Source organism: Aquarana catesbeiana, linkage group LG05 (genome assembly GCF_042186555.1).
Source record: "Aquarana catesbeiana isolate 2022-GZ linkage group LG05, ASM4218655v1, whole genome shotgun sequence".
NCBI lineage: Eukaryota > Metazoa > Chordata > Amphibia > Anura > Ranidae > Aquarana > Aquarana catesbeiana.
In genome coordinates, this window is record NC_133328.1 from 557,654,364 (window position 1) to 557,670,834 (window position 16,471).

General features: G+C 46.1%; 1 protein-coding gene across 1 annotated transcript in view; it reads left to right on the forward strand.

Moving 5' to 3' along the window:
* LOC141145322 (carbonic anhydrase 13-like) overlaps positions 1-16,471 on the forward strand; it is a 116,102-nt gene that overhangs the window by 30,192 nt on the left and 69,439 nt on the right. Inside the window, exon 2 of the mRNA XM_073631899.1 lies at positions 2,599-2,796. Coding sequence (XP_073488000.1) covers positions 2,599-2,796 — 198 coding nt within the window. The remainder of the gene's footprint in view (positions 1-2,598; positions 2,797-16,471) is intronic.

A 16,471-nucleotide genomic window follows, 5' to 3' on the forward strand; every position in this document is an offset into this window, starting at 1 on the left:
ATTTCCATGTGGTACCATTTTCATTGTTCTACCGTACCTTGCCGAAAAGTTACGAGGCATCATGATTATCAGACACATTATCAGACACCTCCTTCTCGCCTGTGTAAAAATTTTATTGTGAAATATCTTGAAAACTTTAGCCAACCAGCACCTTTATTACCTGTTTTCTAATCCATCTAATCAAAATATGTAAGCATTAGCACATTTTATCTCTGACGTTGATCATTTCCCAAAATTTGTAACCAGTGTTATTATACTGATTTCATTAATCAAATGTGCTTACCTCCTTTGTGAGTGGTGGTTTCAAGACAATAGCTGGGCAGGGCAGAGGACAGGACCCCAGTAAAGAAGTGATGCTAGATCTGAGGACGCAAACCACGAGGAGTGACTTCTGGCTAATGTAATCAATAGCAGCCACATTGGCTGTTAAAATAGTTGTCAGGTTCAGGATATCTTTAACATGTTGCTGCCCATGAACATATATGTTGGGCTTTAACGTCTACACACAGAACATATGCATCACTGGGCAGCCAATGTGTGCTATGCACTAGCAGCACAGGGACCGATATGTCATAGACAGCTCTTCGTCCCCTCTAACAATCGGTTGCCAGCAGGACCAGCTCTCGATCATGTGACCACTATGACAGCCGATCACATTGGTCACATGATTGCTGATAATTCCTGCCATCCAGTTATACAGGCCCTATTAAAGGGACACCAGAGCTACTTGGGAAAGGGTTCAAGCTGAACTCCAGGATAACCAAATAGCATCTAAATATAAAAGTCATGGGTACTGTAATTGGTGTACTTTGTGTGTTTTTTCCAGATCTGTGCAACAATCCAGGGTGAAAGTTTTTCTCTGTGCAGAAGCTTCCTGTAATAAAGACCGGTCACTGCTGCTCTCTCTCATTGTGACTGGTCTTGTTTCCGCCCCCACCCATCTTTTTCTGCAGGCAGCCTATGGTGAGGGAGGTTTGTTGGGTCCCTCCCATAGCTCTGCTCTCTGTACAGGCTATGTACATCCCAGTGAAGATGTCACTGTTACTTATCTATGGTAATCTCACAACAGTGTTTAGCGCACACAAAGTGGATTTATATCCTTTGTGGCTAATGAGAAATATGATTAAAGCAAAGTTCCACCCATTTAAAAGTCAGCAGCTACAAAAAGTGTAGCTGCTGACTTTTAATAATCAGACCCTCACCTGTCCCACGGCCCAGCGATGCGGGCGCACAAATCCTCGCTCCTCTCTTGCTCATCTCCACAGTGCAGACATTCTAACTGTGGGTGCTCAGCTGTGGCTTCACAGCTGGACGCGCACTGCGCATGCACAAGCCGCTCTGCATGCTGTGAATGACCAAGCAATCTTCTGGGACCTGTGACGTGTCCCAGAAGATTGCAGGGAGGGGGGGCGAGAGGTGAACTTCCTTCCGGCGCCTCGGAGCCAGAGGAGGAAGTTGGAGCTTGCTGCCCTTAAAAACTGGGTACCCGCCCCCCCCCCCTAAAAAAAATTATTAATTAATGTCATGGGGTCATCATCACTTAAAGTGGAAGTTCCATTTTTGGGTGGAACTTCGCTTTAAATAGTTTTTAAAAAGTTTGTGTTTCCAGAGGCCAACTTTAAGCCCAATTGAACATTCTGTTTAAATTAGCTAAATACATTCCAGGTGTATCAAAACAAAAAGCATTTAATGTCTTACAGTTTGTCATCTTTAAAAAGCAGCTGCAGCCTAAGTAGAAAAGCCTGTCTCCTCTAGAGTGGGACCATTGCACACTGCGCGGAAGCAATGGTCTCATTGCTGAGGTCCAACCTATAGCTCAGCAGTCAGCAAAGCTCTCCCCCACTGATTGGAGAGCTTTGACTGACTCAACAGGGGACATGTTGGATCTCTGCAGAGAGACCACTACTTCAACATAGCAAGGGTCCCACTGTGCAGCTGTTGGTAGGGACAAGCGTTTCTACTCACCCTGCACCTATTTTTTTTTTAAGAAATAGCCAGAAATCCCCTCCTTAGTGTGCTTCCCCTGATTTAGTTTCAAGCTGTAGGGCCGCTTAGAGGGAAAGTGAACTGTAATGCCCTGTACACACGGTCGGACATTGATCGGACATTCCGAAAACAAAATCCATGGATTTTTTCCAACGGATGTTGGCTCAAACTTGTCTTGCATACACACGGTCACACAAAGTTGTCGGAAAATCCGATCGTTCTAAAGGCGGTGACGTGAAACACGTACGTCAGGACTATAAACAGGGCAGTAGCCAAAAGCTTTCGTCTCTTAATTTATTCTGAGCATGCGTGGCACTTTGTGCGTCAGATTTGTGTACACACGATCGGAATTTCCAACAACGGATTTTGTTATCGGAAAATTTTATAACCTGCTCTCCAACTTTGTGTGTCAGAAATTCTGATGGAAAATGTGTGATGGAGCCTACACACGGTCGGAATTTCCGACAACAAGGTCCTATCACACATTTTCCGTCGGAAAATCCGACCAATTTATTTAACTGGCTGTTGAAAGCAAAAGATTTGACAATTATTTTTATGTTGCCTTCTTCAGTGACATGATAATAAATATTTTTACATTTTTTTTAATTACAGGCCCAGAGGTGTGGCATAATTTGTTTCCTCTTGCCAATGGAGACCGTCAGTCACCTATTGACATTATAACACAAGATGCCAAATATGACCCCAGTCTGATGCCCCTCCATTTCAGCTATGATCCATCTTCTGCAAAAGTTATCATTAACAGCGGGCACACTTTCACTCTGGAATTTGATGATGGAGAGGATAAATCAGGTTTGATTTTTTATTTTAAGTTCACTCTTACATTGTGACTAGGAAATTTGGGCATAAAACCCTATATTGCCTTAGTCTACACAAACCCAAATGTAGCAGTTATGCATCATAAAACATGAATTTCGTTATAAGGTCATAAGAACAATCATTATTATACAGTATATATCGCCAACAGTTTACACAGTTCTTTACAAAATAAAGGGAGACAATACAGTTACAGTACAACTCAGGACAAGAGGTTCAGAAGGGTCTTACTTGTGAGAGTTTACAATCTAAAAGTAAGGACAAGTTATACGAAAGGTAATAACTGTGTGGGTGATGAATTGTTCAAGAAAGTAAAATTCAGATGTTGGAGGCAGGATAGGCTTGCCTGAAAAGGTGAGTTTTCAGGGGTTGTCTAAAGGTGGATAGAGTAGGAAATAGCCATGCAGATTAGAATAGGGAGTTCCTGAGAATGGGAGAGGCTCTGGAGAAGTCTTGGACATGAGCTTGGGGGTGGTGACAAGGGAGCTAGAGAGAAAAAGTTCTTGGGAGGAGCAAAAAGGATGGTTTTGCTGAAATTTTGAGACATGGTTGGTGAAGTAACTGGGGTCAGGTTTTGTAAGTTGTTGTTAATATTTTGAATTTTATTCATTGGGTGAGTTGAAATCAGTAAATGGATTGGCAGAGATGGGTGTTTAATAAGGTGGAAGAGTCTGGCAACAGCATGTATGTTAGACTGATTGGGGAAAGTCTGTACAAAGGTAGGCCAATGAGGAAAGAGTCTCCATACTTGAGGAGTGAATTAGCAACTTGGTGGTATTGTTGGCTAAGAAGGGGTATGAATACTTTTTTTAAGGCACTGTAAGCAAGGCCGGTACAGGGGGGGGACGGAAGGGGAAGATGCCCTGGGCGGTACAATTTGCTGGAGGGAAGGGGGGCGCAGGTGAAGTGCCGACAGTGTGCTTTACAGTACACACTAGCTGCTAATAGCTGTACTGTAGTCTGTAATCTGTACCTGTAATATGCAGGGTTTCAGAGCTAGGGGGGTATAATGTGCAGGGGTCCAGAGCTGGGGGGTGTAAAATGCAGGGGTCCAGAGCTGGGGGGGTGTAATGTGCAGGGGTCCAGAGCTGGGGTGGGGGTGTGTAATGTGCAGGGGTCCAGAAAAAGGGGAATATGTAACGTGCAGGGGTCCAGAGCTGGGGGGTGTAATATGCAGGGGTCCAGAGCCGGGGTTTGTGTAATATGCAGGGGTCCAGAGCTGGGGTGGGGGCGGTGTAATATGCAGAGGCCCAGAGCTGGGGTGGGGGGATGTGTAATGTGCAGGGGTCCAGAGCTGGGGGGTGTGTAATGTGCAGAGGTCCAGAGCTGGGGGGATGTAATATGCAGGGGTCCAGAGGTGGGGGGTGTAATGTGCAGGGGTCCAGAGCTGGGGGTGTGTGTAATATGCAGGGGTTTAGAGCTGGGGGGGTGTAATGTGCAGGGGTCCAGAGCTGGGGGGATGTGTAATATGCAGGGGTCCAGAGCTGGGGGGTGTAATGTGCAGGGGTCCAGAGCTGGGGTGGGGGGTGTAATATGCAGGGGTCCAGAGCTGGGGGGGTGTAATAGGCAAGGGTCCAGAGCTGGGGTGTGTGATATGCAGGGGTCCATAGCTGGGGGGTGTAATATGCAGGGGTCCATAACTGGGGTGGGGGTGTGATATGCTCAGGGGTCCAGAGCTGGAGGTGTGTGATATATGCAGGGGTCCAGAGATGGGGGTAATGTGCAGGGGTCCAGAGCTGGGGGGTGTAATATGCAGGGGTCCAGAGCTGGAGGGGTGTGCAGGGGTCCAGAGCTGGGGGGGTGTAATATGCAGGGGTCCAGAGCTAGGGGGGTGTAATGTGCAGGGGTCCAGAGCTGGGGGTGTGTGTAATGTGCAGGGGCCCAGAGCTGGGATTGGGGGGTAATATTCAGGGGACCAGAGCTGGGGTGGGGGGCTGTGTAATGTGCAGGGGTCCAGAGCTGGGGGGTTGTAATATGCATGGTTCCAGAGCTGGGGAGTGTAATATGCAGGGGCCCAGAGCTAAGGGGGGGTGTTATATGCAGGGGTCCAGAGCTGGGGGGTGTAATGTGCAGGGCTCCAGAGCTGGGGGGGGTGTAATGTGCAGGGGTCCAGAGTGGGGGGAGTGTAATATGCAGGGTCCAGAGCTGGGGGGTGTGTAATGTGCAGGGGTCCTGAGCTGGGGGGTGAAATATGCAGGAGTCCAGACCTGGGGGGTGTGTGGTGTGCAGGGGTCCAGAGCTGGGGGGTGTGTGTAAAATGCAGGGGCCCAGAGCTGGGATTGGGGGGTTAAAATTCAGGGGTCCAGAGCTGGGGTGGGGGGTGTGTAATGTACGGGGGTCCAGAGCTTGGGGGGTGTAATATGCAGGGGTCCAGAGCTAAGGGGGGTGTTATATGCAGGGGTCCAGAGCTGGGGGGTGTAATGTGCAGGGCTCCAGAGCTTTGGGGTATAATGTGCAGGGGTCCAGAGCAGGGGGAGTGTAATATGCAGGGGTCCAGAGCTAGGGAGGTGTGTAATGTGCAGGGGTCCAGATCTGGGAGGTGTGTAATGTGCAGGGGTCCAGAGCTGGGTTGGGGGGATGTAATATGCAGGGGTCTAAAGCTGGGAGGTGTGTAATGTGCAGGGGTCCAGAGCTGGGTTGGGGGGGTGTAATATGCAGGGGTCCAGAGCTGGGGTGGGGGGGCTGTGTAATGTGCAGGGGTCCAGAGCTGGGGGGGGGGTGTAATGTGCAGGGGTCCAGAGCTGGGGGGTTGTAATGTGCAGGGGTCCAGAGCTGGGGGGTTTGAAATGTGCAGGGGTCCAGAGCTGGGGGATGTGTAATGTGCAGGGGTCACGAGCTGGGGTGGGGGAGTAATGTGCAGGGGTCAGGAGATGGGGTGGGGGGGTGTAATGTGCAGGGGTCAGGATCTTGGGTGGGGGGGTGTAATGTGCAGGGGTCCAGAACTGGGGGGTGTAATGTGCAGGGATTCAGAGCTGGGGGTGTAATGTGCAGGGGTCCAGAGCTGGGGTGGGGGTGTGATATGTGCAGAGGTCCAGAGCTGGGGGGGTGTAATGTGCAGGGCTCCAGAGCTTGGGGGTGTAATGTTCAGGGGTCCAGAGCAGGGGGAGTGTAATATGCAGGGGTCCAGAGCTAGGGAGGTGTGTAATGTGCAGGGGTCCAGAGCTGGGAGTTGTGTAATGTGCAGGGGTCCAGAGCTGGGGGGGTGTAATGTACAGGGGTGCAGAGCTGGGGGGTTGTAATGTGCAGAGGTCCAGAGCTGGGGGGTTTGAAATGTGCAGGGGTCCAGAGCTGGGGGATGTGTAATGTGCAGGGGTCAGGAGCTGGGGTGGGGGTGTAATGTGCAGGGGTCAGGAGATGGGGTGGGGGGGTGTAATGTGCAGGGGTCAGGAGCTTGGGTGGGGGGGTGTAATGTGCAGGGGTCCAGAACTGGGGGGTGTAATGTGCAGGGATCCAGAGCTGAGGGTGTAATGTGCAGGGGTCCAGAGCTGGGAGTGTGTGTAATGTGCAGGGATCCAGAGCTGGGGGGGTGTAATATGCAGGGGTCCAGCGCTCGGGGGGGTATGTAATGTGCAGTTGTCCAGAGATTGTGTGTGTGTGGGGGGGCTGTGTAATGTACAGGGGTCCAGTGATAGTGTGTGTGTGTGTGTGGGGCTGTGTAATGTGCAGTGGTCCAGGGATAGTGTGTGTGTGTGGGGGGGGGGCTATGTAACATGCAGGGGTCCAGTGATAGTGTGTGTGTGTGTGTGGGGGGGGGGTTGTGTAATGTACAGGGGTCCAGAGGTGCAGTTGTGGAGAGGGGGTACACGGTAGTGACAAAGAGATATTGGGGATGCAGAGGTATGCAGGGGGCACAGTGGGATGTTTTTACATTTTAAAGTTGGGAGGTGCCAGTTATAGGATTTGCCCCGGGTGCCAAATGCTCTAGGTTTGCCCCTGCCTGTCCCGGCAGTGTGACGTCACTCACGGCCGGAGGCGGGATGGGAGGAACGTAGAGAACTGCTGCTGAAGCTGCGACCTAGAGGAGCCAAGGAGGGACCAACAAACTGTGTATCGCACAAGAGTATGCAGATAATGATTGCCATACCATCTGAAGATTATTAAATGAACTGTCTGGATCCGATTGGGAGAGGGGAGGAGGCTTAGGGGTGGTAAATTACATTCACCAATGGTATTTATTTTCTGTAATATTCAGCATGGGGGGTTAATGTACGGCCACTGGTCACTGATGCATTAGTGACCAGTGGCAGTTAACCCCATTGTGTTGTATTAGTGGCACCAGTGTCAGGGTTAATTAACCCTGACACTGGTGCCACTAATGCAGCAAAAAGGGGTTAATTAACTGCCACTAGTCACTAATGCATCAGTGACCAATGGCAGTACATTAACCCCCCCATGCTGCATATTACAAATACAAAAAAAAGGGGGTTTCTTCCAAGTAACAAGAGACAAGGATGAAGAAAAGTGGCTATTTTTGTGACAAAAAGTATTGCGTATAAGGGTATATATAAAAAAAAATGTTATTATTAATTTATTCAATATTAAAATTGCCTTTTATTTAAAAGATAGAGGGTATCAAAGAGACCCTTATGCCCCGTACACACTGTACAAAAATCGGATGAAAAATCATCCTATTTTTCTTGCCATAGCTCATAACCGTTTTTATTTGGTAGCACTCTATGTTGTACGAATTTTCTCATCCGATTTTGTGACGTCCAGACGTTATATCGTAGATTATACACTGTGATGTAATCTACGTGTGACCCTGTAGCCACACCTTTGTGCTCCATCTTGTTTCTGAAGTGACGTGCGTTCTCTGTCTTTGGAAACTTTGTGTCGTTGCACCATGGATTAACGTCTTTTGGTCACATTTTTCGTGACGGTACATTTTTCAATATGGACATGGAAACATCAGAGGTACTTACCATAGTCGGCCTTGGAGTGTTGGCAGTCCACAGCCAGATTAAAAAGAAGCAAAAAGAGGAGAACCTGGTGTAAGAAATGGCTGCTGAACCATGACCAGTTCTCACATATGACACTTTTGAGGGAATTAAAAGAAAATAATCCTGACGATCTCAGGAATTATTTAGGAAAGACCGACAATATTTTTAATATACTGCTGAATGCAGTGCAGCCATACATCATCAAGAATAATACCATTCTGTGAGAAGCAATCACTGTGGAACAGAGATTGATCGCTAAATTGCATTATCTGGCCACAGGCAGAAGTCTACAGGATTTAAAATTTACCACAGGCATCTTCCCGCAAGCCTTTGGTGTTATCATACCTGAAACCTGTTGAGCCATCATTCAAGTCCTGCAGAATGACTACATCAAGGTACAGTGCATATATTTTAACCAAAACTGATGAATGTTGAAGTAACCTTTGCACAGAATAAAACCTATTCTAAACACATTTATGTTGATATGTCATGAATTCCTCTTCCTATATTAGCTTCCAAAAAATGCTGAGGAGTGGAAAAAGTTTTTTACCAACAGTGGAATTTTCCTAATTGCGTAGAAGCAATAGATAAGAAACACGTAAGCCCCCCTCCCAAATCAGGGTCCTATTTTTATAACTACAAGGGCTTCTTCAGCATCATCTTGATGGCTGTGGTAAATGCAAACTATGAGTATATTTTTCTGGATATTGAAAAGAATGGCCGTAATTCTGATGGTGGCATATTCAATCAGATGGAATTTCATAGAAGGTTGGTGAATTGACCCTAAACATGCCCAACTGTGATGAGAATGTTTAAAATCTCAACTTTGTATTCGTAGCAGATGATGCCTTTGTGCTCTCCACAAATGTGTTGAAGCTATTCCCAAAGCGCAATCTGACAAGGGAGCAACGGATTTATAATTATCGACTCTCTCGGGCTAGGCGTGTGGTGGAGAACACTTTTGGCATCCTGGCAAATCGGTTCAGAATCTTTCTCACCACTATCAAGCTTACATTATATAAAGTGGACAATCTAGTGCTGTGCTGCTGCATTCTTCATAATTTCCTCAGAAGACATACAGATAAATACATTTCTGTTAATCAATTTGATCATGATCCAACCAAAACAGAGAACACTTGTCCTCAGGACCAAGAATCCTATGAGGTGATGACACCCATTGGTGTAGGCCATTCTCCCTTACCCACCCAAAGCGCCAGACAAAATCGTCTCAACTACGTGTACTATTTTAATGGAGTCGGTGCAGTGGAATGGCAAAATGACATGGAAACGTAGGTCATCAGAATATTCATGCTTCCATGTCAGTAATATCAATACCAAAAGTTTAATGCATGTTGTTCAACGTTGTTGCAAAGTTAATGGGTATGATTACAATATTGCATGTTTGTTGTTATCACAAATATTTTATGTTATTAATGCCAGAAAAAAGTAGAAAATATATACTTTGTGATGTTTCTGTCTCAACCAAATATATACCATATATGTTTATATTTACAAATAACCAAAATTATAAGTTCAATTTTTAGAAAGAATTGTCAATTAATAAAATACATTTCTTATGTTATAATAAAGAGACTGAACCATTACTTCAAAAAATGAAAAACAGACTTTATCGCCACACATAAACATAATCGATAATCTTAATGATTTCAAGCATAAATTGCACATAATTTGCAAATATTTGGTCATGGCATGTTTATGGTCTTCCTTTGGAAATATTAAAGTGCAAAAACAATTACAGGAACATTAAACGTTCACCCACCTTAAATTGTTAGCATAACCAAAATACCACAATGATAATGTAATGACAAAATCGTGATATGTGTAAAGCCACATTCTGTACTTCAAAGATTTATCACAAGACCAAGTTCACCTGTGTTCTTTTCTTTTCAAAATAGCAGCTCCCACATGTACCTACAGAACATGAATGTACTTAAGTTGCAAAAATAGACCATTTTTCCATTAACTCTACACAGGCTTATTTTATTCATAGCTTTTTAAAAACACTGCTCAATTATTACGTCCTGGACAAACTTCAGGTCACGATACAGGAAGGAGTTGACCATCTCACCCCTCATTATCTACCCTCAGCTTGTCAACTCCTCCCTGTGTCATGACATAAAGTCTGTCTTGAATGTAGGCAGAAATAACCGAGCTTTGTTTTTCAACAGCTATAAAGAGAACAAGGTAATCCTGTGTAGAATTAATGGAAAGTTGTTATATTTATGCAACATAAGTACATTAATTCTATATTGGATCATATAGAATTGGAATTAAAATAGCGTAAAATGAAATAAAAAAAGTGATCAAAGTTACAATTTTTCCAAACTACTGACAAATATACATAACTAAACATTGAACATTATTCAAAAATATGTATGTTTGTCATTACCTGCAATCTTAATTAAGGTGAGGGCATTATACAGCATAACTATTTAAAGCGGAGTTCCACCCAAAAATTGAATGCTTTTCGGATTCCTCCTCCCCTCCAGTGTCACATTTGGCACCTTTCAGGGGGAAGCAGATACCTGTATAATCCAGATATTTGCTCCCACTTCCGGGCATAGATCACTGCAGGCTCCGCGGCGATCTATGCTATGTCCGGCCCCTCCTCCGTCCCCCCCGCTGTCTTCTGGGAGACACACAGGTCCCAGAAGACAGCAGAGACCAGTGAGGACGCGCAGTGTATCTCGTGCACGCGCAATAGGGAACCAGGCTGTGAAGTCGCAAGGCTTCACTTCCTGATTCCCTTACCGAAGATGGCGCGCCTCCACCCGAGAGCCGAGGGACAGATCGGCTTCGGGTGAGGACATCGCGGGCGCCCTGGACAGGTAAGTGCCCATATTTTAAAAGTCAACAGCTGCAGTATTTGTAGCTGCTGACGTTAAAAAAAAAAAAAATTGGCGTAACTCCGCTTTATATATAAACTTTAACAAAACATAAATGTAGACAAAACAGTTTGGATGCACACATGGGTAAAGTGTGTCCAGCAGGCTCAGGCCTGTGGATTGGACCCACTTTCCCAGAAGATAGAGGCTATGTGTCACCAAAAAACAAGAAAACATTACAGCTTTCAAACTGTATAGGATTATCCAAATTCCAGCAAAATAGTGAAATAGCTGCAGACTGTCTCTCAGTGACAGATTGCTAACCGTGTTCTAGCGTGGGGGCAACCACGAATCCCCATGTCAGAACACAATAGCACAGCAGAAGAGCAGAAGAGCTCACTGCAAATGTCAAATGACTAGTTCGTTTACTGCAGACCTGTTTTGTTTTCACCCTATGCTGCATGGTGCGAGATCGCATGTGATTCACACCGTACTGCTGTGCAAATCACATGCAGTGTGATTTATGGCTGAATCTGCATCAAATTTGGACCAAACTCGCACAGGACTCTTTTTTTGGTCCACAGCAGAATCGGTTTGCAGGGGTGTTCACACCCCTGCAATCCGATTCCTGTCCTAATTTGCAGATCACATTGCGATATGTGAACTGATTTGGGGGTGTCATTAACTTTTAACTGACACCAGCAGCAGTTCGCATAGGGCAGTGTGAACTGACGCTGGGAGACATGCAATGAGGGAACCTGCAGTGGATTTGCAGGGTTCCCTCATCCCAGCAGTGTGAACCGGCCCTAATCCCAGGTTCACACTGGTGCAATGCGGGAACCAGCACGATTACAGCACCAGTACCCACATCTCTCCCACAGGCAGTTCACACTGCCCTCTGTGAATCGATGCGGGTGTCATTACAATGTTAATGACACCCCCAGATCTGTTCACAGATTGCAATGCAAACTGTGGATTCCTACAGGAATCGGATTGCATAGGTGAGAACAGGCATGCGATCCGATATCAGTGCGGGGAAAAATAAGTCCCTGTACCCTTTTTTGTGCGAATCCAATCCGACTTCAGCCATACAACTGTATGGCTGAACTCGTATAGCTTAGACATCACACTAATGTGAACCCAAGCTGAGTGTGTTGAACTCTGAAAAAAAATGGTAGTGTGTACAAGTATAAAAACTTCTTCAAAGGTAACGACACAAAGGTTAATAAACTGTGGCAATAAAAACATAAGTTCCTCCATGCATGTCTAGAATCTACCAAGCAAGTCTATAAAGTCCATTAATCTGTGACGTGCAGCAATTGCTGCATCCCTTATTTTTTCTAATTTGTGATAGCAGTTGAACAAACCCATTTGCATCCACAAAATCGTGTCACTATCCGCACCATGACCTGTATGAAGAAATATAATTAAAATCTGCATTTAGGAAAAGTAAATGTTAATTCCAAGGTAATGTACACGTAGGTGTGTAGGCAAAAAGGAAACGGTCCGGTGTCACCCGCAAACCACCTCCATCCCAATATATGCAACTCACTTCCTATTTCCTGTTTCCCTCACACGCAGCAGTTTCACTTCATTCACATGGTTGACATTATTAATGGATATTGGGAGATCTTTTGTGACACACACCCCCATCCAGGCATTTCTGCCCCCGTTTGTGCTCTGTTGGGTTGGCTTTTCCACCTCAGCTCTCGAGCCGGACGCTCATTACTGCCGCCCCTGGGTATTCAGCATTTGGTAGTCTGATCCAGCCTTTGATATACTACACACGCATCTACCCCTGATGAAGTGAGCATGGTCTTGCGAAACGCATTGGGATACTTTTCATGTCTGTGTACTTTGCAATTTACATTTTATACCATGATACATGTAATGAAATTTTTTACTGTATGTATCATTTCAGTGGCTTGGCTATGATTCATGTTGTTTATGTTTGCATGACAATTTTAATAAATTTTGAGACTGCATTTACTCTGTCAATTGTTGGCTAACTGCATTCACCTCATTTAAAGTCCCGGGGCGATTTCCTGTTTTTTTTTTTTTTTTTTACGTAAGTGTGTGGGAGACAGGATCCATCTCATCTATATTCGGAGAAACTCGATCACCAACACCTCCGTCTGAGCTCACATCAATTTTTGAAAGGTCAACTGTGGATGTGGATGTTCCTGTATATCAATTCCAGAATCCTGATAGGCACAATGCAGTTCCACATCTCTGTTCAGGTTCGTGATGATCTGGACATCTAAGAAATTATTACAATTTTATTATATTATCCTTTTAAGAGAAAACATAAAAAGAATACTTACCTGCTGTATAAAAAGTTTATGATCCAACGGCATCACAGTTACATTCTGTTCTCAATGGCTATGAACAATTGGAAATAATGTCACCCACTGCTGATACATAGCCAATGTAGAAACATTTCTATATAATATTATATGGCATAGCATATTATTTTACTAACCTTTGCATGGAGCATCTGTGCCTGAGGTATGCTCCGTTACTTCCACCTCAAAATCTCCCTCATCTATGCAGGCACCATTGTCTGGGTTATTCTCTCCTCACTCTGCATGACTTCTGCCAAACATGTTTACAAAAATAGGAGACTAACGTGGTTATTAGCCCACAGTTTTCTCTTTACACAATCCTCTGTGTTTAATAATGATAGCTGTGTGTACGCTTTAAAAAAACAAAACAAAGTGCCTATATCTTATTTCATAGCACAACCAGGCGCTCACAAGCCTGGCCTTCCTCTCCCCTCTCTGGATCGTACAGCTAAAGCATGAGGGGCCGATAATCACCCGCTGATGTCATTTGGGAAGGGGGTGGGTGTGGGAGAGGAGGGGAGAGGCGAACGGTCACATGAGAGTCAAGTTGTGCTCCGCAATAATTTAAGGAACAGCATTTTATTATTATAAAGCACACATCCTGAGCCACCATACTATGGAATTATACAAGTAATTTCAGCAGCAAGAGGGAAAGGACAGGCCCTGACACTGAGCTGACAGACAGGAAAAGGAAGAGAGTGGAACACAAAGGAGAGGTGTGAATGACGGAGGCATGTACACTGACCAGAGAGCCTTGGCTCTCCAGGGACTCACACTGCTGATTGGCTGTTCGCGGCAGAGCAATTGGCTCCTATTGCTGTCAATCACAGCCAGTGAGCCAATCCGATGACGGAGGTGGCAATCCATGGCTCGGTGTGTGAATTGACACACAGAGCCGTGATTTGGGAGTGTGCCTGCTTGGATGGGGTCACCCTGAAAGAAGGAGGGGCTAGGGGTTCCAGAGAAGGACCCAGGAAGAGAACGATCCAAGCTGCTCTGTGCAAAACCACTACATATAGCAGATAATTAGAACGTGTTTGTTATTTAAAAAAAAATAGGGGGACCCCACGGTGCATCTCCAGGTGCATTCCTGAAGGCGTGAGGTGTTCCAGTCGTAGGGTAGCCAGTCGGTAGCCAAATCTCCTTTGGGTCTTGGTCGCAGGGTTGGTGAACGGGCACTTGCCTATTTTACGGATACATATGCATGCAGACAACGTTGCCTTCTTTTTGCCTACACCTGTAGAACCTGTTTTACACTTACACCCTGCTGAACAATTACATTGTCCACCTTGCTTACCTGGATACTGCCAGCATACTGCACTTTCACTCTGCCAAACAGGACACCTAAGTGCACCAACCAAGAGCTATCTAAAGGGTCAAGGCCTTCTTCCCTTCCAAAACAACAACCTATTTCCCCTCAAGGGATTAAAGTCACTGGTGCCATTCGGGCCCACACATGCACCTAGGACTCAGGATATATTAAGTGAGCGGATTTTAAGACTCGAGAGTTAGAGTGTTACATTGCAATATATAAATATTGTGCTCTTACGGTTTACTGGGACTGTGGTGTCAGGGGAGAGAAGGGAGTGGTTTGACACAAGCTTGGTAATTCCACTGCCCTCCTCCTGCCTGGACCCATAGAGCTCAACTTAGGTAGAGTTGGTAGTCAATCTGTTAAAGTGTCTTATCATTCTGTGATCTGCCATTGTAATGCCCTGTACACACGATCGGACATTCCTACAACAAAATCCATGGATTTTTTCCGACGGATGTTGGCTCAAACTTGTCTTGCATACACACAGTCACACAAATCTTGTTGGAAATTCTGAATGCCAAGAACACGGTGACATACAACACCTACGATGAGCCGAGAAAAATGAAGTTCAATAGCCAGTGCGGCTCTTCTGCTTGATTCCGAGCATGCGTCGAACTTTGTGCATCGGAATTTCTGACAAAAAGCTCCCATCGAACATTTTCCGTCAGAAAATCCGACCGTGTGTACGGGGCATTAGAATGGTTACCTCTGCTTTCGAGGTTATTCGCCTTGAGGAGTCAGATAGCAGCCAGATAATATCTTGAAGTTTTATTGCTCATAACTTTCAGTCATTATCACACAGTTGATCTACTCGAGATATATTTGTCTATTCAATTATATTGCTACTGTTTGTTCCATTCCTAAGGAATTTCACAGTAAAGATAATTTCTGTGTTCACTACAATTGGTGTCTATTTACTGTGGTGTTTGCACTAACTTTACTGCCAGGTGTGCCAGATGGGCTGAGACTGTTCTTAGGGTTGGGAGGGAGAATACAGAACCAAGCAGTTACCAACCAATACTGTGCATTGTGGGCACACGGGCGCCCCCCCGGCACCTCCGCCGCCCTCCGTATTCATGTGCCCGGCCCCTTTCAGAACGCCAGACACATGAAATACTATGGCGGGGATAGGCGGCACGTGATTAGCGCCAGAGGCACTACGTCCGATCCTACCCTGTTGTGTGGCATAGCAAATTAATTTTCGCTATTTTCACACTAATGTTCCTCCCTGACAATCAGCAGGCAGGTCAGTGAGACCTGTCTCCCGATTGGCCAAAGCATTAGGCAATTCTATTGGATGCCTAACTCTTTGGCGGAAGAGGAGACACGACGGAGGATGCCTGAGGAGCCGAGTGGACACAGGAGCCACAGCTGCCGCTTCCCGCCACTACAGAAGAGGAGGAGGAGAGCCCCGTCACTCCAGGAGAGGAGCAGAGCCCCACCACATGAGCGGTAAGTGCCGCCGGACCAGCTGATGGGGGGTTAGTGAAGTAACAGCTGAGCCGGGGGACGCGCCTGGCTGCATTTGATGGGCACAAGTGGCTGCATTTGATGGGCACAAGTGGCTGCATTTGACAGGCACAAGTGGCTGCATTTGACGGGCACAAATGGTTGCATACGATGGGCACAAGTGGCTGCATTTGATTGCCACAAGTGGCTGCATATGATTGGCACACGTGGTTGCATATGATGGGCACAAGTGGCTGCATTTGATGGGCACAAGTGTCTGCATATGATGGGTACAATGGCTGCATATGATGGGCACAAGTGGCTGAATATGATGGGCACAAGTGGCTGCATTTGATGGGCACAAGTGGCTGCATATGATGGGCACAAGTGGCTGCATTTGATGGGCACAAGTGGCTGCATATGATGGGCACAAGTGGCTGCATTTGATGGGCACAAGTGGCTGCATATGATGAGCACAAGTGGCTGCATATGATGGGCACAAGTGGCTGCATATGACGGGCACAAGTGGCTGCATATGATGCGGAACAGTGGCTGCATTTGATGGGGCACAGTGGCTGCATTTGATGGGCACAGTGGCTGCATATGATGGGCACAAGTGGCTGCATATGACGGGCACAAGTGGCTGCATATGATGGGGCACAGTGGCTGCATATGATGGGCACAAGTGGCTGCATATGGTGGGCACAGTGGCTGCATTTGATGGGCACAGTGGCTGCATTTGATGGGCACAATGGC